The 22,908-nt window shown below is 51.4% G+C and overlaps 1 protein-coding gene across 1 annotated transcript in view; it reads left to right on the top strand.

Annotated features, from left to right (window-relative positions):
• The window catches only part of BLTP2 (bridge-like lipid transfer protein family member 2), a 35,256-nt gene extending 12,768 nt beyond the window's left edge, over positions 1-22,488 (top strand). The window contains exons 13-39 of the mRNA XM_067472205.1: positions 1,099-1,262; positions 1,349-1,634; positions 3,736-3,941; positions 4,259-5,354; positions 5,833-6,024; positions 6,328-6,530; positions 6,621-6,739; positions 6,949-7,169; positions 7,850-8,040; positions 8,135-8,234; positions 8,334-8,536; positions 9,178-9,475; positions 11,432-11,589; positions 11,690-11,896; positions 11,990-12,089; positions 13,240-13,422; positions 13,584-13,705; positions 15,228-15,383; positions 15,476-15,597; positions 16,394-16,574; positions 16,734-16,820; positions 17,214-17,324; positions 18,675-18,810; positions 18,920-19,044; positions 19,318-19,419; positions 20,537-20,671; positions 21,987-22,488. Coding sequence (XP_067328306.1) covers positions 1,099-1,262; positions 1,349-1,634; positions 3,736-3,941; positions 4,259-5,354; positions 5,833-6,024; positions 6,328-6,530; positions 6,621-6,739; positions 6,949-7,169; positions 7,850-8,040; positions 8,135-8,234; positions 8,334-8,536; positions 9,178-9,475; positions 11,432-11,589; positions 11,690-11,896; positions 11,990-12,089; positions 13,240-13,422; positions 13,584-13,705; positions 15,228-15,383; positions 15,476-15,597; positions 16,394-16,574; positions 16,734-16,820; positions 17,214-17,324; positions 18,675-18,810; positions 18,920-19,044; positions 19,318-19,419; positions 20,537-20,671; positions 21,987-22,169 — 5,387 coding nt within the window. The 3' untranslated portion in view covers positions 22,170-22,488. The remainder of the gene's footprint in view (positions 1-1,098; positions 1,263-1,348; positions 1,635-3,735; positions 3,942-4,258; positions 5,355-5,832; positions 6,025-6,327; positions 6,531-6,620; positions 6,740-6,948; positions 7,170-7,849; positions 8,041-8,134; positions 8,235-8,333; positions 8,537-9,177; positions 9,476-11,431; positions 11,590-11,689; positions 11,897-11,989; positions 12,090-13,239; positions 13,423-13,583; positions 13,706-15,227; positions 15,384-15,475; positions 15,598-16,393; positions 16,575-16,733; positions 16,821-17,213; positions 17,325-18,674; positions 18,811-18,919; positions 19,045-19,317; positions 19,420-20,536; positions 20,672-21,986) is intronic.
• The last annotated feature ends 420 nt before the right edge of the window (positions 22,489-22,908 follow it).

The following is a 22,908-nucleotide window of genomic DNA, read 5'->3' on the forward strand; positions in this document are numbered from 1 at the left end:
CATCATTGTTTGAGTCCACTGGATGTAGGTGAACTACTACTCCCAAACTCAAGGCCAATACCCACCAATTCCTTCCAGTATTTTTTGTTGGTCATGGTAGTTCTGTCTGCCAAGTTTGGTTCAATTCCATCGTTGGTGGAGTTCAGAATGCTCAATTGTAGGGGAACTATAAATCCCAGTAACTACAACTCCCAAATGTCAAGGTCTATTTCTCCCAAACTCCATCTGTGTTCATATTTGGGCCTATGGAGTATTTGTGCCAAGTTTGGTCCAGATCCATCATTGTTTGAGTCCACAGTGCTCTACCTGGATGTAGGTGAACTACAACTCCAAAACTCAAGGTCAATGCCCAGTATTTTCCCATCGTGGTCCCTGTGAATCGCACATATGGTAATTTGTGAGAGATCTAGAGAGATAAGATCTTCTAGAGATCTTATCAAACATTTCTGGCGGTTAGCCCCGCCCACTCTCCCCTTATTATATATAGCCAGTGGGAGGGGCTACTGCCTCCAGTTCTCTTCATCCGCCGCTTTAGCAGCAGCTCTTGAACCTTCGTTCCTGACTAGCCTTCTTTCGTACCTGACTGCGGACTACCTAAATCATTCCCCCCAACCCCACCAGTATGCAAATTTGGGTGTATTTTGTATTTGTGCCAAATTTGATCCAGTGAATGGAAATCCACCCTGCATATCAGATATATACATTACAATTCATAACAGGAGCAAAATGACAGTTATGAAGTGGCAACGAAAATAATGTTATGGTTGGGGGTCACCACAACAGGAAGAACTGTATTAAGGGGTCGCGGCATCAGGAAGGTCGAGAACCACGGATATAGGGTAACATTTGCTACAGATTCCAGTTGCTGTTAACATATATAATATTTACTATCTGACCAATGGAATATACAAGGCCGAGAAGTGTTGGGAGTGTTCATCTGGCCATGATCTCGGGTCTACTTTGAGCTATATTTGGGGTGGACAAGGGCTCATAAGGGTCCGCTATACTTGGGATGGAGTTGGGTCGGCCCAAAGGCCATAAATAGCCCGAGCGCATCGTGCCCTTTTGTAACCCTCCTTTGCTCTTTCCCTCGCCCAGATTACCAGCACCTCCGTCCCCAGAGCGTCCACCAGCGGGCCGTGCTGGCCGTGGACCACCTCTGCTGGCGGGTGGGAGCCGACTCGCACATCCAGCGGGCCCCGCACCCGCCCAACACCCACGTCTGGGGAGAGGCCCTCATCCTGGACAGCTTCAACCTGCAAGTGAATACGGGGAAGACCAAGTGGGAGGGTTCGGCCGCATCGTCTGGAGAGCCCTCCCCTCTTGACCCCTCACCCTTTCTCCTCAGGGCAGTTACAACCAGCCACTGGGCACCTCCAGCGCCCATGCCGACACCCTCTTCCTGGACTGCGCCCTCCGCGGCGTGCAGGTGGAGTCCTCGGACACGTGCGCAGAGTGCCTTTCGCGGGTCTTGCTGCTCTTACGTCCAGCGGAGTGTCCGGAGAGTCCGAACGAGGACGAGGGTGAGGCTGAGGAGGTCCCCGTTTCCCCGGTGGGTGACGATCTCGCCGTCCTTTGGAAGGTGGACCTGAAGGTGGAGGACGTCAACCTCTTCACCTTGTCCAGCCTTGCAGGTGAGTGAGTGGGGAGGATGGGGGTGAAGCCACCCCTTATTAGCAGGCTTCATCTATTTAATTAATATGGCCTCCCTAGGAATCCGTAGGCCCTCTCACGCAGGCCAGGGGCAAACTTCGGGGCTTCAACTCCCACAATTCCTTCAAGTTGTTTGTGTTGGAATTCAATACCACACTGCCCAAGTCTCAAGTCCTCAATGAGGAACAGTTTAGTAAGCTTAAATTAGTTTAGGCGTTTCCTTCCCCCATGTCTCCTGCATGAGAGTTGGGTGAGTTCCCTCGCTACTTCGCCGTTCACTTTTTGCGGACTCGCTGTTTCGCGGTTTTCCAGGACCCAGCCCGGTGAGTGAGTAAGGCCGTGTCCCGGTGACAGAACCAGGACTTGGCCCGGTGGATCACGCGCGAGTGAGGTAGGACAGGTGGGTGAGTGAGCGAGAGACATATGGCCGCAAAGGTGGAAGCAGCTCTACTGTATATAGCGTCCGTACTTCGCAAATTTTCACTTATCGTGGGTGGTCTTGTAACGTAACACCCGCGATAAGTGAGGGAACACTGTATATGTATTTGTTTTCTCCTCTCTCTACTCTAATTCTGATTGGTTGTTTAGAATTGATGCCTTTATGTATTTATTTATTTATTGATAGTATTTATATTCCGCCCTTCTCACTCCACAGGGGACTCAGGGTGGATCACAATGTACAGGGCAATATACACAATATACAGGGCAAACATTCAATGCCATTTAGACACACAACATATATAGACAGACACACAGAGGCTACTTAACATTCCAGCTTTTTCATGAGAGTATTCTGACCACCAGGGAAGCTGTCGCTTCACCGTCCATTTGTGACACGGATGAAGTACTTCCTCGTTCTTTGCATGCTTGCTGGAGATTTTTATGGCGTCGTAAAGCGGTACCTAAATTTCCTACTTGACAGATGCAACTAACTTTCGGGCTGCGAAGGTCAACAGAAAGCTACACAAATTGGTTGGAAGCTCATTCCGACCCGGGCTGGCTTCGAACCTATGACCTTTTGGTCAGTAGTGATCTTAATGTAACTGACCCCCAGCCATCTGTGCCACAGTCTACTGCAAGCCTTTTTGAATCTGACACCTGCCTTCTTACACTTGAGTCTGGAGAGCATGTGCTGTGTGCTTTGAGATCTCTCTCTGTTTGTGTCTCAGGAGAGATGCAGAGATTGAGTTTTTCCCTCTCTTGAAACCTTAGAAGTGATGGGTGTTAGAGTAGCTCAGACCCAGTTCTTGATGATTAAGAAATGCAGTCATTTATCATTGTAAATGAATCTTTTGTGATTTTTTTTTGTGATGTTTGCCTCCTAAGCTATGAATTCTGTACAACCACATCATACGGCACCTTCACGCTCTGCTCGCTAAGGAGCTGATGCTCAACGTTTGTATCCTGTTTATGTTTTTGGATGCTCTGCTATATTTTATTTATTTATTATTTATTTACAGTTCTTATATTCCGCCCTTCTCACCCCATAGCAGGGGACTCAGGGCGGATTACAGTCAACACATATATGGCAAACATTCAATGCCAGTTTGACAAACAACAATTAACACACAAATACACCGAGGCTATTTAACTTTTTTCTGGCCGCCAGGGGAGCTGCTGCTTTTCATCGTCCATCAACGACACCGATGAAGTTCTTCCGCATTCCACATTCCCCGGAGTCTTCTTTCTTTATGGCCTCATAAATTAGTTAAATTTAGCCTCCCACACAAGGTGGTCCCTTATTTTCCTACTTGACAGATGCAACTGTCTTTCGGGTTGCAAAGGTCGACAACGGGCTACACAATGGCTGGACACCCACTCCAGCCCGGGCTGGCTTCGAACTCATGACCTTTTGGTCAGAGTGATCTTAATGCAGCTGACACTCAGCCAGCTGCGCCACAATCCCGACACAAACCCTAACTGTTAGGGTAGTTTCCCCTAACAGTTTGTAAGTTGAATGTTTGTAACTCGAGGGCTGCCTGTTTCCTTCATTGCCTCCCTGAATGTATTTGGAATACAAATGGTCCTGTTTCAACCTGCTAAGGAGATTGAGAACCAACACAGCTTCCCTCCTTCGTGCAGGGGCGATGGAGGTGCGGGTGGACACCCTGACCATGCTGGGCAGCGCGGAGAGTTCCACCGTCAGCGTCCAGGGCCTGGCCTTGGCCTTGGTGCCCAGCGTCACGGAGAAGATGCAGCCTTGCTGCAAGGCCCCCGCCATCCCGGCCCCCGCGGCTGAACTCTCCACCTTGTCACTCACCTACCGCAGCAGCATCCGCTCCTTGGAGGTACAGTGATGCCTTGACTTAAGAGTTTAATCCGTTCGGCTTTAAAATGGTAGAAGCACAATGTTGTGGCAAGGAAGACCAGAGTGAAGAGGCAGAGCCACCCTTTCCTTCTCCATCCTGTCCTCATTCCAGCCTCTTTCTCTCCCTCTCTTGCTCTCTCTCTCTCTCTTCATGAAGCCAAACAGACCAGGAATAAAGACCACACAAAGCTGGTTGGAAATGCGTGGATCAGGAAACACAGGATGGGGACCTTATGGTGGAGAGGGGAAAAGCTCATCCATGTCTAATTACCTTTCTAATGTCTAATTACCCTCCAGGTGCAGTGTGGAGAAAGCCTGAGTGTCCTCTGGACCCCCACCACTCATATGTACCTCTTCCAGCACCTTCTGGCCACTAAACAGTGCTACGAATCCCTGGTCAGCATTGCATCCCTGCGGCCGCCGCTCCCCTCCCCGCCTCCCGAGGGACCCGAAGGTTCTCCCCTCCCTGACGAGGCTGTGCCCCCTCCCCGGAGACTGCTGGGCCTGACCCTCGAACTGGGTGCCCTCAAGGCCACGGCGTTCGTCTCAGAGAGCAACTACTTGAGCTTGGCGGCCGAGCGAGTGGTGATCAGCCGTCACGGAACCTCCCTCCATGCCTACTGCCCGGGTTTGGCGGCTGGTTTCGACGGCAACAGCATCTTCGTCTTCAAGGAGATGGAATTCCAAGCTGTGCCTGAACTGGAAGAAATGATCCTCCATCGAGGCCCCTTCCCCTCGCTGGGAACTTTGCGTAACCGCGTCTGGGCCCTCTCTTGCGCCAGCGTCACGGTTGAGTTCCCCTATCAGTACGACTTTTCGGCCACTTTGGATGAGGCCTTGGGTGTACAGAAGTGGTTGAAAGGCCTCCATGGCGGTGGCAGCATCAGTGTCAGCGTGGACCCTGCTCTGCCCACTCCGCTCCCGCCGGACCTCCTCCTCAAAGTCCAGCACTTCTCTTGGGTTTTCCTAGACGATGTCTTTGAGGTCAAGCTGCGGGACAACTATGAGCTGATGAAGGACGAGAGCAAAGAGAGCACCAAGCGGCTGCAGCTCCTGGACGCCAAGGTGGCCGCCCTCCGGAAGCAGCACGGCGAGCTCCTCCCGGCCCGCAAGATCGAGGAGCTCTACGCCTCCCTCGAGAAGAAGAACATCGAGATCTATATCCAGCGCTCACACCGCCTCTATAGCAACACCCCGATGCGCAAGGCCCTCCTCACCTGGACCATGGCTGGGCTCGAGCTCACCGCCCTGGCCAGTGAGAACTTTCACGGCCCCGAAAAGGTCCTGGAGCAGATCCGGGAGCTGGACGCCGCCAGTCCCTTCCCGTCTGAGGGGCTGGACCTCATCACTCACTGGTGCCGCATGGTCAAGGGCAGTGTCCAGACCTTCTTCGGTGAGTCAACCCCTTCAAATTTTATTAATATGATGATGAGGAGGAGGAGGATATATTAAGTCCAATCTGTATCTTCTAAGATATATTCTATTCTGAGACAGTGTGCTTTGTATTTTGATTTTCCTGGAAGGGGAAGTAGTGAAAAGCTGACAACTTTCTGAATTCCCAAGTCATTGATATGTGGAAATAGGCATCCTTCAAATCAGTTGAGGCCAAATAGTCTCTTAACTGTACTCTGTTAATACTATTTTCACATGGAATTTCACAAATATTGTGATATGTGAGGTCCAGTCAATGAGTACCATTGGTCTTCGGAACCGTAAAGAATACCATCATCACAATTAATGATACTGAGTAAATGAACACAAACAAACGAAAACACCTTTCGAAGGCTGTCTGGAATGATAATGATCGCAGATAACATTGACATTCACCTGACTGACACCTGTTTCTTCTTCCCTTTCTTTTTAACCCACAGTACGGATCCGGGACTATCCCCGGTACCTGTTTGAAATCCGGGATTGGCGTCTTTCGGGGCGCTTGGCTGGGGCAGAACAGCGAGGCCAACCTTGTTCCCGCCGACGGCAAATTCTGAAACTCGGGGCTCCGTGGGGCGACGTCTCGGTGGAGAGGAACATGCCGCCGTTGAAGTTCTACCATGACTTCCACTGTGAGTGTTTGTCCCCATTCTGTGTTCCTTTTGGTCAGAGAAGGGTATCATTGCATAGCGTTGGGACATTCACCAGGTTTGGAGGGACTCCAATGGCCATCTAGTCTGATCCCATTCACGGTGGCCCTATATATCAGGCATGGGCAAACTTGAGCCCTTCAGGTGTTTTGGACCTCAACTTCCACAATTCCTAACAGCTGGTAGACTGTTAGGAATTGTGGGACTTGAGGTCCAAAACATCTGAAGGGCTCAAGTTTGCCCAAGCCTGATATATATTGATTTGTGTGCTATTTTTTGGAGCAGCTGATGTCTACCAATACACCATCGTGTGGGGTCCCTGCTGGGACCCAGCCTGGACGCTGGTGGGCCAGGCCATCGACCTGCTGACCAAGCCCTCCGAGGACCCCAGCCCGCCCCTGCCCTGGTGGGACAAGAGCCGGTTGCTTCTCCACGGTGACTGGCACATGGACATTGAGCAGGCCAGCCTGCACCAAGTGGCCACCGAGGTGAGGTGGCTGGAGCCAGGTGGGCGGCCGAACAAATATGATGACCTTTTGGGCCCCTTGCATGACTCTGGCCTTTTCTGACTCTCACAGGACCCCTACAACACCACGGAGAACATGCACTGGGAGTGGAACCACCTCTCTTTCCATTGGAAGCCCGGGCAGTTTGTCTTCAAGGGGGACCTGGACGTCAACGTCCGGACGGCGTCCAAGTGAGTAGTCCTGTTGGGTGGTGGATTTTGAGAGAGTTGGTTCCACGTCATGGTCCCTGTGAATCGCATATATGGTAGTTTCTGCACCTGAGCAGACAGCTGCGAATTCACAGTTGACCACTCTGGGAACTATGGTTACAGGTAAGCAACCCATATTTCACTCTGATGGTTTAATGAATTCTTCCACGTGATCGTCTGTTTTCTGGCAGGTACGACGACTGCTGCTTTCTCCACCTGCCCCAGCTCTGCATGACACTGGACCTCACCTGGCTCTGCCATGGCAACCCCAGTGACCACCACAGCGTAGTCCTCCGCTCACCGGACTTCCTCCCCGAGGTCCCCGTCGGCCAGCAGTACGACTCCTACCTGGCCTTCCGCTCGGAGAACCTCAACCTGGCCATCCGCATGGACCTGACGCGGCCCACCGGGGGTAAGTCTCATGAAGGGTTGGATCGGTGCTGTGGAAGCATCTCCCAAATCCTGGAGTCCCCTCATCTTGCTTCCATCCTACTTCAAGAGCTGTCATTTCCAACCTCAGGTGACCTTAGCTCTACCTTCAGCCTAAAGGGACAGTTGGGATAGCTCTTCAGTGGTGGTCCATAGCTTTTTGTTACCTGGTTGTATCTGGGGTCCTAAGGATCTCCCACCCCAACTCTAGCCTTGTTTCTGACCTAAAGTGGCCTTCAGGCCTGCTGTCAGCTTAGACTCTAAAGGAAGGTTTAGATGCTTCTCTGCTATCAGCTTATTGACGTTTGGTTTGGACATTCTGTTCCCCACCTCCGTGAATCGCACATATGGTATTTCCTGTGCCTTCACAGACAGTTTGGAATCTTCTAGAAAACTTATTAGACACTTTTAGACGGTAGCCCCGCCCACTCTCCCCATAGAGTATATAGCCAGTGGGAGGGGCTGCTGCTTCAGTTCCTTCCATCCGCCGCTTTGGCAGCAGCTAGGAATCTTTCTCTCATTTTTCTTCATCTTTGACTAGCGTTTCTGGACTAATAATGAACTTTTTGCCATCTTGTTTGGACTGTTCAGGGATGGTGATTGGCTTGTTGCCGACCATCCACTTCCAGCTCCAGACCCAACACCTCTCCCTTCTCCCCGCAGATCCCTCGCAGCCCCGCATCCTCCTCTACAGCAGCACCTTGCGCTGGATGCAGAACTTCTGGGCCACCTGGACCAGCGTCACGAGGCCCATCTGCCGCGGCAAGCTCTTCAGCAACCTCAAGCCGGTCAAGAAGAAGCTGGGGCAGCATTACCGGCAGCTCTCCTTCACCGCCCTCTTCCCCAAACTCCAGGTCGGCTCCTACAAATGGTGACGGGAAAGATAATATATCCCATTATCCCCTCCCAGTGACGTCAACATCTCTCGTATTTATTTTGATCTCTCAGGTCCACTATTGGGCCTCGTTTGCTCAGCAGCGCGGCATCCAGCTGGAGTGTGGCCAGGGACACATCTTCACCCGCGGCACACAGCGGCTCATACCCCAAGGTCTGGGCGGTTGGCATGACCCTAAGGACACCCCCAGGGATGCTTTTTGAGGAGGAGTCAACCAATCTAGGAGTGACCTCACTCTCTCTTTGTCCACAGCCGGGACGGTCATGCGGCGCCTGATCTCGGAGTGGAGCATCACCCAGATGGTGAGCGACCTGGGCCTGGTGACCGTCCACCTCATGGCCTCCACCTGCGATGAGAACGCTGACCACCGCTTGGACTCCCTGGTCAAGAAGACGCACCTGCTCAGCCTGTCCTCGCTCACTTACCAGCGGCACAGCCTCCGCACAGCCGAGGAGGTGGGCTTCGAGGGACTCCGGAGGGAAAGTGGGGGGATAATGTTCTGTGTGTGTGTGTGTCAGGAACGACTTGAGAAACTGCAACTCGTTTCTGGTGTGAGAGAATTGGCCTTTTGCAAGGACGTTGCCCGGATGTGTTGATGTTGTGGGAGGCTTCTCTCATGTCCCCGCATGGGGAGCTGGAGCTAACAGGGAGCTCAATCCACACTTCCCGGATTTGAACTGCTGACCTATTGGTCAGCATCCTGCCAGCACAAGGGTTTAACCCATTGCACCACTGGGGGCTCCAAAATAATAATAATAATAATTTATTTTATTTTATTTTTGTGTTAGGAGCGACTTGAGAAACTGCAAGTCGCTTCTGGTGTGAGAGAATTGGCCGTCTGCAAGGACGTTGCCCAGGGGACATTGCCTGGATGTTTTGATGTTTGACCATCCTTGTGGGAGTCTTCTCTTATGTCCCCGCATGGGGAGCTGGAGCTGACAGAGGGAGCTCATTCGCTGTCTCCCTGGATTTGAACCTCCAACCTGTCGGTCTTCAGTCTTGCAGGCACAAGGGTTATATATATTCCCGCAAAAAGGGTCCACGGGGGGCCTGTTCTTTTCCTGACACGTGGTCACTTTTTCTTTCTTCTGAGCAGGAGCTCTCCATCCGCGAAGGGGAGGACGGCTACCACACGCACCAGCTCCAGTTGGTGGACCTGCGGGCCTCCTGGACCACCATCAACCGGGACATCGCCTTCGGCCTCTATGACAGCTACAAGAAGGCGGCCGTCCTCAAGCGCAACCTCTCCACCGAGGCCCTGAAGGGGCTCAAGATCGACCCGCTTGGGCCGGCCAAGAAGGTCAAGAGGGGTGGCTCTGGTGCCCAATTGCCGACGCCGCTGAGGGTCATCCTGCCCGCAGACAACAGCCAGACCGAGCGGAGACCTTCCGGAGGTGAGCAGGGAGCATCTGACGTCCATTGGGGAGCCTCAAGTATGGCGTCCCACCCTTGCATGCTCTCAACTCTCGAGGATGCTGGTAGTGAAGTGATTTATAGTTTCCTAATCACAACCTCCCTGAACAGCTGCAAACTGGATAGCAAGCGTCCCAGAAGCAAGCAGAAATGTAGCAGAACATGTGCTTTGACCTGACTATCAGTAGAGTCCAACTGCCAGCATCTGACCTTATCTACACACTTTTGTAAATGCACATACCCAAAATATCCATAGGCTTTAATCTTCACCGTTGCAATATATAAAATGTACAAACCCGATTCGCAGGCCCACTTTCTTTATCCTTGAATGGAAACAATGAGAGCCATCAGATAGTCACATACAACATCGGCAGATACTCACACTGAGTCACAGAGGAGAGAGCGAAATGGATTCTTTCCTCCCTTAGAGAGCCACCTGCTGATAGGTCATCAGCAGATGACACTGGTGGATGCAATCCCTTTGCAGTAACCCTCATGTGGTTATGACTCCGCCATTACCACATTCCTTTCGGTATTGCATCATGATGATGATGATTGTTATTACTAACTTTATTTGTACGCCGCTAGCATCTCCTGAAGGACTCGATGCGGCTTACAAAGGCCAAGGCCTCAACACACAACATAACAATACAACACCTAAAGCAAATTAAAAACAATTAAAGCAATATAAACAACAAACAGTAAGCAATACACTAAGACACAATAAAACTGGGCCGGGCCAGAGTAAAGGGTACAGGGATTAAAAAGTGCTGATGTGACAGGTGATATGTAAGGATTTTAGGGTAAGTGCAGTGTGCAGTGTGCGGCAATCTTAGTTCTACTAAAGTGCTTCTGGGACTTGGTATTGGGGTTTTCCTATTCTGGGAAGGCACATCGGAACAGCCAGGTCTTCAAGTTCTTTCTAAAGACAGCCAGTGTAGGGGCCTGTCTAAGCTCTTTGGGGAGGGTGTTCCAGAGTCGGGGGGCCACCACAGAAAAGGCCCTGTCTCGCGTCCCCACCAAACGCGCCTGCGACGCAGGCGGAATCACGAGCAGGGCCTCTCTGGATGAACGCGTGGGTTCGTAGGTGGAGATGCAGTCACGCAGGTAGGCTGGTCCCAAACCGTTTAGGGCTTTGTAGGTAAGCACCTGCACCTTAAATTGGGCTCGGAAAATAAACGGCAGTCAGTGGAGCTCCTTGAACAGGAGGGTTGACCTCTCTCTGTAAGGGGCCCCAGTTAGCATCCTGGCTGCTGCCCGTTGAACCAGTTGGAACTTCCGAGCCGTTTTCAAGGGCAGCCCCACGTAGAGCGCATTGCAGTAGTCCAACCTAGAGGTGACCAAGGCATGGACCACCCCAGCCAGATCAGCCTTAGCGAGGTACGGTCGCAGCTGGCGCACGAGTCTCAATTGTGCGAAAGCCCTCCCGGACACCGCCGACGCCTGAGCCTCAAGCGTGAGTGTTGAATCTAGGAGAACTCCCAAACTGCAGACCTGTGACTTCAGGGGGAGTGTAACCCCGTCCAGCACAGGTTGCCACCCTATACCCCGGTCAGGTTTGCGATCGACCAGGAGGACCTCTGTCTTGTCGGGATTGATCTTCAGCTTGTTCGTCCTCATCCAGATGGACACAGCGGCCAGGCACTCGTCCAGCACTCGAGGGGCCTCCTTGGAGTTAGGTGGAAAAGAGTAGTAGAGTTGTGTGTCATCCGCGTAGAGATGGCACCCAACTCCAAAACTCCGGATGACCTCTCCCAGCGGTTTCATGTAGATGTTAAAAAGCATGGGAGATAAAATAGAGCCTTGCGGGACCCCACAGGTAATGATATTGAGTCATTACCCAGGTACTATCAATCAAACACGTGTCCATCAAACAGTATATTCTCTGTGATTAGAAATGCTGTGCCATTTTTGCCCCCAATATCGACCTCTTCCAGGAGCCCATATGCTGCAGAAGCTCATAGAGGAGACCGACAAGTTTGTGGTCTTCACGGAAGAGGAGTCCGGCGTCAGCGAACAGCTCTGCGGGATCGCCGCCTGCCAAACAGATGACATTTTCAACCGGAACTGCCTTATCGAACTGGTCAACTGCCAGGTGAGCTCCACCACCCTCTCTATTTGCACCCGGCTCGGCCACTGTTAAGTCAGCACGTACGATTGGATTGTTCATGGATCCGGGCCCTCCTTTCCCACAGATGGTGCTCCGTGGGGCAGAGACGGAGGGCTGTGTGATTGTCTCGGCGGCCAAGGCCCAGCTACTCCAGTGCCAGCACCACCCTGCCTGGTACGGGGACACGCTCAAGCAGAAGACCTCCTGGACCTGCCTCCTGGACGGCATGCAGTATTTCGCCACCACCGAAAGTGGGCCTTCCGAGCACGAGGACATCCAGCTCTGGCTAGAGGTCGGCATGGGTCGGAGACGTGGGTGCTGCTGACCCCTCAAGCCATCCTCTGTTGCTTCTTAAACTCTGCTTTTCCCTCTCCTTTCTCTGCAGGTGAAGAATATCGAGGAGCACCGGCAGCGGAGCCTGGACTCGGTGCAAGAGCTGATGGAGAGCGGTCAAGCGGTGGGCGGGATGGTCAGCACCACCACAGGTCAGCGGGCAGAGTTGAGAAGCCAGGGTGCCGGGGTCATGGAGTCAAGCACCTATTTCAGGAGTCCTCACACCTGGCCCACAGGAGTCCTGTGGGCCAGGTGTGGCCCTCCAAGAGCATTTATCTGGCCCAGGTCCTAAAGTTTGAGAAGGCCTCAGTGTTAGTTCGCCTCAGTTTGAGAAGGCCTCAGTGTTAGTTTGCCTCAGTTTGAGAAGGCCTCGGTGTTAGTTCGCCTCAGTTTGAAAAGGCCTCAGTGTTAGTTCACCTCAGTTTGAGAAGGCCTCAGTGTTAGTTTGCCTCAGTTTGAGAAGGCCTCGGTGTTAGTTCGCCTCAGTTTGAGAAGGCCTCGGTGTTAGTTTGCCTCAGTTTGAGAAGGCCTCAGTGTTAGTTCACCTCAGTTTGAGAAGGCCTCAGTGTTAGTTTGCCTCAGTTTGAGAAGGCCTCATTGTTAGTTCACCTCAGTTTGAGAAGGCCTCAGTGTTCGTTTGCCTCAGTTTGAGAAGGCCTCGGTGTTAGTTCGCCTCAGTTTGAGAAGGCCTCAGTGTTAGTCTGCCTCAGTTTGAGAAGGTTTCAGTGTTAGTTTGCCTCAGTTTGAGAAGGCCTGAGTGTTAGTTTGCCTCAGTTTGAGAAGGCCTGAGTGTTAGTCCACCTCAGTTTGAGAATGCCTGAGTGTTAGTTTGCCTCAGTTTGAGAAGGCCTCCGTGTTATTTTGCCTCAGTTTGAGAAGGCCTCAGTGTTAGTTCGCCTCAGTTTGAAAAGGCCTCAGTGTCAGTTCGCCTCAGTTTGAGAAGGCCTCAGTGTTAGTTCACCTCAGTTTGAGAAGGCCTCAGTGTTAGTTTGCCTCGGTTTGAGAAGGCCTCAGTGTTACTTCATCACAGTTTGAGAAGGCCTCAGTGTTAGTTCGCCTCAGTTTGAGAAGGCCTCCGTATTAGTTTGCCTCAGTGGGAGAAAGTGGCCCTAAGTCTGAAACGGCTTGAAGGCACACAACAACAATCATAATAAACTTGACTCTTTCACCAGCAAAATGGAGGTCCACACTTTCGATTGAAGTACTGGGTGGCCCTCCTGGATTGTCCTCCCTCTTGGCTCTCCAGTGGCCCGATGGTCCCAGTCCTGATCCTGTTTGTTGCTCGATATCTACCCTTCCCAGACTGGAACCAGCCCCACGAGGTCCAGCCCACGCAGCAGGTCCAGCGCATCATCTCCCGCTGCAACTGCCGCATGTACTACATCAGCTACAGTCACGACATCAACCCGGAGTTGGCCTCGCAAATCAAGCCGCCCGAGGTGCCCCTCCACCCTGAGAAGGACGACCTCCTCAAGAAACGGGAAGGTAATGAACGGGACTTGGTGGGTTGCAACCATCGTTGGGACAGAAAGCTCTTCTCGCTTTAGTTCCTCTCTCAAATTTTCTCAGGGTGACCTTCCCTACACGAGTTGTGTTTTTTGGGGGGGATCGTAACTCCCAGAATCCCACATATTTTCATTGTCCAGGGGCCGTGGACACTTTCACTCTCATCCACCATGACCTGGAGATCTCCACCAACCCGGCGCAGTACGCCATGATCCTGGACATCGTCAACAACCTCCTCCTCCACGTCGAGCCCAAGCGCAAGGTGAAAGTCTGAGAGAGCCCTCAGTGTGAGAAGGGCCTCAGTGTGAGGGAGACCTCAGTGTGAGAAGGGCCTCAGTGTGAGGGAGGCCTCAGTGAGAGAAGGACCTCAGTGTGAGGGAGGCCTGAGTGAGAGAAGGGCCTCAGTGTGAGGGAGGCCTGAGTGAGAGAAGGGCCTCAGTGTGAGGGAGGCCTGAGTGAGAGAAGGGCCTCAGTGTGAGGGAGGCCTGAGTGAGAGAAGGGCCTCAGTGTGAGGGAGGCCTGAGTGAGAGAAGGGCCTCAGTGTGAGGGAGGCCTGAGTGAGAGAAGGGCCTCAGTGTGAGGGAGGCCTGAGTGAGAGAAGGGCCTCAGTGTGAGGGAGGCCTGAGTGAGAGAAGGGTCTCAGTGTGAGGGAGGCCTGAGTGAGAGAAGGGCCTCAGTGTGAGGGAGGCCTGAGTGAGAGAAGGGCCTCAGTGTGAGGGAGGCCTCAGTGTGAGGGAGGCCTCAGTGAGAGAAGGGCCTCAGTGAGAGAAGGGCCTCAGTGCGAGGGAGGCCTCAGTGAGAGTAGGGCCTCAGTGTGAGGGAGGCCTCAGTGAGAGAAGGGCCTCAGTGAGAGAAGGGCCTCAGTGTGAGGGAGGCCTGAGTGAGAGAAGGGCCTCAGTGTGAGGGAGGCCTGAGTGAGAGAAGGGCCTCAGTGTGAGGGAGGCCTGAGTGAGAGAAGGGCCTCAGTGTGAGGGAGGCCTGAGTGAGAGAAGGGCCTCAGTGTGAGGGAGGCCTGAGTGAGAGAAGGGCCTCAGTGTGAGGGAGGCCTGAGTGAGAGAAGGGCCTCAGTGTGAGGGAGGCCTGAGTGAGAGAAGGGTCTCAGTGTGAGGGAGGCCTGAGTGAGAGAAGGGCCTCAGTGTGAGGGAGGCCTGAGTGAGAGAAGGGCCTCAGTGTGAGGGAGGCCTCAGTGTGAGGGAGGCCTCAGTGAGAGAAGGGCCTCAGTGAGAGAAGGGCCTCAGTGCGAGGGAGGCCTCAGTGAGAGTAGGGCCTCAGTGTGAGGGAGGCCTCAGTGAGAGAAGGGCCTCAGTGAGAGAAGGGCCTCAGTGTGAGGGAGGCCTGAGTGAGAGAAGGGCCTCAGTGTGAGGGAGGCCTGAGTGAGAGAAGGGCCTCAGTGTGAGGGAGGCCTGAGTGAGAGAAGGGCCTCAGTGTGAGGGAGGCCTGAGTGAGAGAAGGGCCTCAGTGTGAGGGAGGCCTGAGTGAGAGAAGGGCCTCAGTGTGAGGGAGGCCTGAGTGAGAGAAGGGCCTCAGTGTGAGGGAGGCCTCAGTATGAGAAGGCCTGGTGTGGGAAGCTTCGGCGAGAGGAAACCCCAAGTTGAAGGTCGTGTGTGTAAAACTCATGGGTGAAATTCCAGTGTGAAGGCTGCTGTGTGAAGCTCAATGTGAGAAGAGTCTCTGTGAGAGCGAAGCTGTTTACCCCCAGACTCCCAGGCAGCGTGTTCCAGCTCAGACCATCAGGAAGCTTTCCTAATGTTGTCCTCCGGTGACCTTCACTTTTCTCCTTTCAGGAGCACAGCGAGAAGAAGCAGCGCGTCCGCTTCCAGTTGGAGATCTCCAGCAACCCCGAGGAGCAGCGCAGCAGCATCCTCCACCTCCAGGAGGCCGTCCGGCAACACGTGGCCCAGATCCGGCTCCTGGAGAAGCAGATGTACTCCGTCCTGAAGGTGAGCACGGACGGGGTCTCGACCCCACTTTTCCTACCCTTTCGGATAGGGTTTCCCCCTTTCCCCACGCCTTGACCGCTTCCTCTCCCCAGTCCCTGCAGGACGACGGCCGGAACGAAGCCTTGCTTGACCACAACCAGAGGCTGCAGCAACAGCTGAGCCGGGAGAAGTCCGAACTGCAGCAGGAGAGCGAGGAATTGAACATCCTTATCAGGTAGAAAGGATTAGCTAAGTTTACGGGGATGTTTGTATGCAGTGTCCAACCAACCACAAGGGGGCAGTATAGAGATAGAAAGGATTAGCTAAGCCTATAGGGATATTTGTATGCAGTGGTCCGATCAACCACAAGGGGGCAGTATAGAAATAGAAAGGATTAGCTAAGCTTATAGGTATGTTTGTATGCAGGGCGGTATAGAGATAGAAACGATTAGCTAAACCTATAGGGAGGTTTGTATGCAGTATCAACCAGAATCAACCACATGGTGGCAGTATAGAGATAGAAAGGATTAGCTAAGCCTATAGGGATGTTTGTATGCAGTGCTCCGATCAACCACAAGGGGGAAGTATAGAGATAGAAAGGATTAGCTAAGCTTATAGGGATGTTTGTATGCAGTGCTCCGATCAACCACAAGGGGGCAGTATAGAGATAGAAAGGATTAGCTAAGCCTATAGGGATGTTTGTATGCAGTGCTCTGATCAATCACAAGGGGGCAGTATAGAAATAGAAAGGATTAGCTAAGCCTATAGGGATGTTTGTATGTAATGCTCCGATCAACCAAAAGGGGACAGTATAGAGATAGAAAGGATTAGCTAAGTCTATCGATATGTTTGTATGCAGTACTCCGATCAACCACAAGGGGGCAGTATAGAGATGGAAACGTGCTGGAGAAGGGAGAAAGCAGACCTTTGGATGAAGTCTTCCATAGTTTTCATTCTTTATTGGATCTGTTCGAGGGAGCCGGTCACTGGGGATCTGAGGCATTCATTTCCCCGTCCCCCTTTCTTCTCAGGTGCTTCAAGGACTTCCAGTTGCAGCGGGCCAACAAGATGGAGCTGCGGAAGCAGCCCGAGGATGTTGGCGTGGTGCGCCGGACCGAGTTCTACTTCGCCCAAGCCCGATGGCGGCTGACCGAGGAGGACGGCCAGCTAGGCATCGCCGAACTGGAGCTGCAGCGCTTCCTCTATAGCAAGGTGGACACCAGGCTTTGATAGGTTCCCGAGCTAGAGATGATGGAGATGGGCACTGCAACTCCTTGTCCCATCATCCAGATCTTCTCCCGCTATTATTTGGGTTGCAATTAAGAAATGTCTCATTATCTGGATGCCTGAACCGCTCTGTTTCCGGCATAGGTGAACAAATCGGATGATACGGCCGAGCATCTTCTCGAATTGGGGTGGGTCACCATGAACAATCTCCTCCCCAACGCAGTCTATAAGGTCAGTAGCCATATTTCCGCCTCCCCTTTTGCTTCCTGGCCATAATAATCGGGCATAGCAGCGAAACGAGTCAAGAGCCCTCCTGAGCATGCACAGAGTGCTTCCTTTTCTCAAAAGTGGGTCCAAGTTGCAGGAGATTCCACCCAAACATTCCTCTTCGATTGTGGAATACGTTTCCTCAGAGTCCAGTGGAGGCTCCTCCCATCTCTGGAGGTTTCTAAGCAGAGGCTGGACGGCCATCTGTCTGGAGGGATTAGATTGTGTCTTCCTGAATTGCAGGGGGTTGGTTGGGGTGCATGTGGTCTCTTCCATCCCTGTGATTATATGAGCTCGTTTTGGTGGCATCATTTGTAAACTATTATTATAATTGCCAGCATCCCTTCCATCCCGCAGGTAGTCCTCCGGCCGCAGAGCGCTTGCCAATCCGGCCGCCAACTGGCCTTGCGGATCTTCAGCAAAGTCCGGCCACCGGTGGGCGGCATCTCCATCAAAGAACACTTCGAGGTGAGTTATCCTGGGCCCATAACCCTTGTTCGGCGAGTAGGCTTATCAACAAAAGACACAAATAAAGTCCTTTCTACTTCCTTCTTTGCTTCCACGTTGGGCTTCTTCCTGATGCAGATAAACCGCTTCGCTCTCACGGGGCCTCCTCTCACAACGAAATTATACTGGAGCTTTACACAGTAGCTTTTTACACACATCTTTACACACAAGGCTTTTAACCTGGGGCTTCTTTCACTGAAGCTTCTCCTGAGGAGTGTGAGGTAAACCTCTGTGTGAGAGAAGCCTTGTGTGAGAAAGCCCCAGTGTGGAGGCTGCTGCGCGTATTTGTTTATTTGTGTTATGGAAACCTAGTTGATTACAAAAGTATGAGTCCAGCACTGAAGGAATTAGTAGGCCGAAGTCTGTTGGAGTCAGTGGCCAAAGCTAATGTCATCCTGAAGAGTGTGAGGTAAACCTCTGTGTGAGAGGTTTACCTCACACTCCTCAGGATGACATTAGCTTTGGCCCACTGACTCTAACAGACTTCGGCCTTCGGGCTGATATGGGCGGGATAGAAATGACGTAAATAAATAATAATAAATAAACTCCTTAAGTGCTGGACTCACACTTTTGTAATCAACTAGGTTTCCGTAACACAAATAGACAAATACATAGTACATAGTACATAGTATAGAAAGCTCTATACATAGTATAGAAAGCTCCACACTGGAGCTTTCTCACATAAGGCTTCTCTCACACAGAGGTTTACCTCACACTCCTCAGGACGACACTAGCTTTGGCCCACTTAGTCTAACAGACTTTGGCCTACTAATTCCTTCAGTGCTGGACTCACACTTTTGTAATCAATTAGGTTTCCGTAACACAAATAAACAAATACATAGTAGCTTTATACAAAGCAGCCTCCACACTGGAGCTTTTTCACAGAAGACTTCTCTCACACAGAGGTTTACCTCACACACCTCAGGACGACATTAGCTTTGGCCACTTTCTCTAACAGACTTCGGCCTACTAATTCCTTTAGTACTGGACTCACACCTTTGTAATCAACTAGGTGTTCATAACACAAATAAACAAATACATAGTAGCTTTAAACAAAGCAGCCTCCACACTGGAGCCTTCTCACACAAGGCTTCTCTCACACAGAGGTTGACCTCACACTCCTCAGGACGACACTAGCTTTGGCCCACTGACTCAACAGGCTTCGGCCTACTAACCCTTTCAGTGCTTGACTCACACTTTTGTCATACCTGGTTATTTTTTTAATATTTCTGACAAGTGGACGGATGCTACTATGATAGTGGTGTGAGACTGACCGATGGAGTTTGATGGTCACTTTCTCCTTTTTTCCAGGTCAACGTGGTGCCCCTCACCATCCAGCTGACCCACCAGTTCTTCCACCGCATGATGGGCTTCTTCTTCCCCGGCCGTAATGTGGAGGAGGAGGAAGTCGGGGACGAAGAGGACAAGTCCAAGCTAGTGACCACAGGTGAGGTTCAGATAGGATGGTCATCCTGTAGCTGCCCGCGGACCTGAACCTGCTTCCCAGAGAGGTTGGACCGCTGCTGACCTTCCTTGGGCCTCTCTGTCCTTCTTAGGGATGCCAGTGGTCAAGCCGCGGCAGCTGATGGTCTCTGACGATTCACTGGGTCCAGGGAAAGGCATGTCCCAAGGCCTGAACCGGACGTCGGGTGTCCGGCGGTCACTACGGAAGCCCCCTGAAGTAAGTGCGGTCTAAAAGGAGACACAGACAGAAACACTGATGAGGAAGGAAAAGGAAAACACGGCAATGTTTTCTGAAGGTTTTGAGGGTCTAGTGGTCAAAATGGCCACTAGACTCTTGACCCGGCCTTGTTTTCACTGGACACTCACCCAAGAGATTGGGTCATTGCCTGGCCTACTCGGTGGTCTGTGGGCGGGGCAAGGATAAAAGGGGTGGGGGTTAAAAGGGCACCCTCGAGGTCGCCTGGCCTTTGACCGCCTCTTTCCACCACAGTACCCAGTGGACGACATCGACAAGATGAAGGAGCGGGCCGCCATGAACAACTCCTTCATCTACATCAAGATCCCGCAAGTGCCGCTCTGCGTCAGCTACAAGGTGAAGAGGAAGGGGGGGGGGGCTTAGTTTGAATGAGCAGGTAGACCCTCCCTGGCTAGAGAGGCTCCATCGCTGAGGATCAAAACAGTAGAAGATCCAGATTGGGGGCTGGTATTATCCAAATCTCCCTTTGTTGTGGGGTTGGGGGTTATGGACAAGGCAGGTCCAGGGTGTTATCTGTTATTATTGTTGGGTGGTGGTGGTCCAGGGCGTTATCTATTCTTGTTGTTGTTGTGGTCCAGGGCGTTATCTATTCTTGTTGTTGTTGTAGTGGTGGTCAAGGGTATTAATCTGTTGTTGTTGTTGTTGTTGTTGTTGTGGTCCAGGGTGTTATCTGTTGTTGTTGTTGCTGTTGTCCAGGGTGTTATCTATTGTTGTTGTGGTAGTGGTGGTGGTCCAGGGTGTGTGTTATTTATTCTTGTTGTTGCTGTGGTCCATGGTGTTATCTATTGTTGTTGTTGTAGTGGTGGTGGTGGTCCAGGGTGTTATCTATTGTTGTTGTGGTAGTGGTGGTGGTCCAGGGTGTTACTTGTTATCTGTTGTTATTGTGGTGGTGGTGGTGGTCCAGGGTGTTATCTATTCTTGTTGTTGCTGTTGTTGCTGTGGTCCATGTTGATTTTGTTGTGGTCCAGGGTGTTATCTATTGTTGTTGTGGTAGTGGTGGTGGTCCAGAGTGTTAATCTGTTGTTGTTGTTGTTATTGCTGCTGTTGTCCAGGGTGTTATCTATTCTTATTGTTGCTGTTGTTGCTGTGGTCCATGTTGTTGTTGTGGTCCAGGGTGTTATCTATTGTTGCTGCTGCTGCTGTGGTCCAGGGTGTTATATATTGTTGTGGTAGTGGTGGTTGTCCAGGGTGTTATCTATTCTTGTTGTTGTTGTGGCCCAGGGTGTTATCTATTCTTGTTGTCGTTGTGGTCCAGGGTGTTATCTATTCTTCTTCTTGTTGTGGTAGTGGTGGTTGTCCAGGGTGTTATCTATTCTTGTTGTGGTCCAGAGTGTTATCTGTTGTTGTGGTGGTGGTGGTGATGGTTGTCCATGGTGTTGTCTATTATTGTTGTTGTTGTGGTCCAGGGTGTTACCTATTGTCATTGTTGTTATTATTATTGTCTGGTGCACAGGGAGAGAAGAACAGCGTCGACTGGGGAGACCTCAACCTGGTGCTTCCGTGCCTCGAATACCACAACAACACATGGACCTGGCTGGACTTTGCCATGGCGGTCAAGCGAGACAGTCGCAAGGCCTTGGTGGCTCAGGTATCGTGGGTGCAAAGGCCGGGGAGGGTCCGGGTTCCCCACAGAGCCCCCAAATTGGCAGACACACCACATTCCATGCCTTTAATGCAGTGGAACAACCACAACATACAACTACACAGAACAAGGGTAAAGGCTTCCCCTTTCATTTCCGGCTTTCTGGAGGCGGTGCCAAGCTCTGGCCACGGGCTGGGGCTCTTTCTCCATTTCCAAGTCAAGGAGTCTGCTGTCCGTAGACACGTCCTGGTTGCCTTGCCAGCATGGCTGTATGGGCGCCTTCCCGTCCAAGCAGTACCTATTAATCTACTCACATTTTGCATATTTCAAACTGCTAGGTTGGCAGGAGCTAGGGCTAACAGTGGGAGCTCACTCGGACCTGCAGCTTCGAACTGCCAACCTTTAGGTCAGCCGATTCAACAGTTTCCCATCGTGGCGAACTGTGAATCGCACATATGGTAGTTTCTGTGCCTGAGCAGACAGCTTCATAACCTTCTAGAAAGCCTCTGGAAGTAAACCTCTGTGTGAGAGAAGCCTTGTGTGAGAAAGCTCCAGTGTGGAGGCTGCTGCGTGTAAAGCTACTATGTATTTGTTTACTTGTGTTATGGAAACCTAGTTGATTACAAAAGTGTGAGTCTAGCACTGAAGGAATTAGTAGGCCGAAGTCTGTTAGAGTAAGTGGCCAAAGCTAATATCATCCTGAGGAGTGTGAGGTAAACCTCTGTGTGAGAGAAGTCTTATGTGGGAAAGCTCCAGTGTGGAGGCTGCTTTGTTTAAAGCTACTATGTATTTGTTTATTTGTTTTATGGAAACCTAGTTGATTACAAAAGTGTGAGTCCAGCACTGAAGGAATTAGTAGGCCGAAGTCTGTTAGAGGAAGTGGCCAAAGCTAATAACGTCCTGAGGAGTGTGAGGTAAACCTCTGTGTGAGAAAAGCCTTGTGTGAGAAAGCTCCAGTATACAGGCTGCTTTGGTGTTGTATATAGTGCCATCCTGAGGAGAGTGAGTAGGCCGAAGCCTATGAGAATTAGTGGGCCAAAGCTAATGTCATCCTGAGGAGTGTGAGGTAAACCTCCGTGTGAGAGAAGCTTCAGTGAAAGAAGCCCCAGGTTAAAAGCCTTGTGTGTAAAGATGTGTGTAAAGCTCCAGTATAATTTCGTTATGAGAGGAGGCCCCGTGAGAGCGAAGCTGTTTATCCTCATAAGAAAGAAGCCCAGCGTGGAAGCAAAGAAGGAAGTAGAAAGGACTTTATTTGTGTCCACTCCCCCCTTATAAGTAGCCAGTGGGAGAGCCGGTTCTTGACCTCTCCTCTGTTTTGCAGGTCATCAAAGAGAAGCTGCGGCTCAAGCCGGCGTCCGGCACCGACCTGCGGGGCAAACCAGACACCAAACTCGAGGGCCACGTCCAGCAGCAGGAGGAAGACGAGAAGGCCCGGCTCCTGATCGGACTGAGCGTTGGCGACAAGAACCCCGGAAAGAAGTCCATTTTCGGCCGGCGCAAATGAACGATGGGGGGGGGGGGAGAAGAAGTGCCAAAAATCACTACCGTGGACCCCCCGATTCCTCTCCCCGCTGGCCGGGGAACGGGACAAAAGGGGGGGGGGGGATCTCGCCAGAATTCGAACTCTCAACGAGGGACCAAAAATGTACAAACGGGAGTCGGGGACGGAGACGCTTGGTCCGGCCACAGTTTGGGGGCGTCCATGAAGTCCCGGTCAGGGAAGAGGGCAATACGGGGGGCAAGCGGGACGGTCTCCAGAGGCCAATCTATGCATCGTTTTGTCAGGAAAGAGTTTAAAATAAGAGAGAGTTTATCGTTTGGAACGAGACGTCGTTCGAGTTTTTATTTTCCGCAGTTCCCGTCGAGGACCATCGAGTCGCACCGGAGGAGCGTGACAATTACTTCGGAAGCCCCAAAATGACCCAGACCGTCATGGTTACTATTCACTTAGTTTATGCCAGCCCCAATCGCTTTGGACTACAAATCCCATCCTAGAAGGCTCACAATCAAAATTAATATATTTCAAAAATAATTAAATATTAAAATAGAATAATTTTAATGCCATTAATTAATTATTAATTAATTAATGGCATAAAATTATTCTATTTTAATATTTAATTATTTTTGAAATATATTAATTTTGATTGTGAGCCTTCTAGGATGGGATTTGTAATCATTGTAATGATTAATTAATGATCAATTAATTAATTAATTTTGCTATAATAACAATAATTATAATAATA

This window comes from Anolis sagrei, chromosome 11 (genome assembly GCF_037176765.1).
Source record: "Anolis sagrei isolate rAnoSag1 chromosome 11, rAnoSag1.mat, whole genome shotgun sequence".
NCBI lineage: Eukaryota > Metazoa > Chordata > Lepidosauria > Squamata > Dactyloidae > Anolis > Anolis sagrei.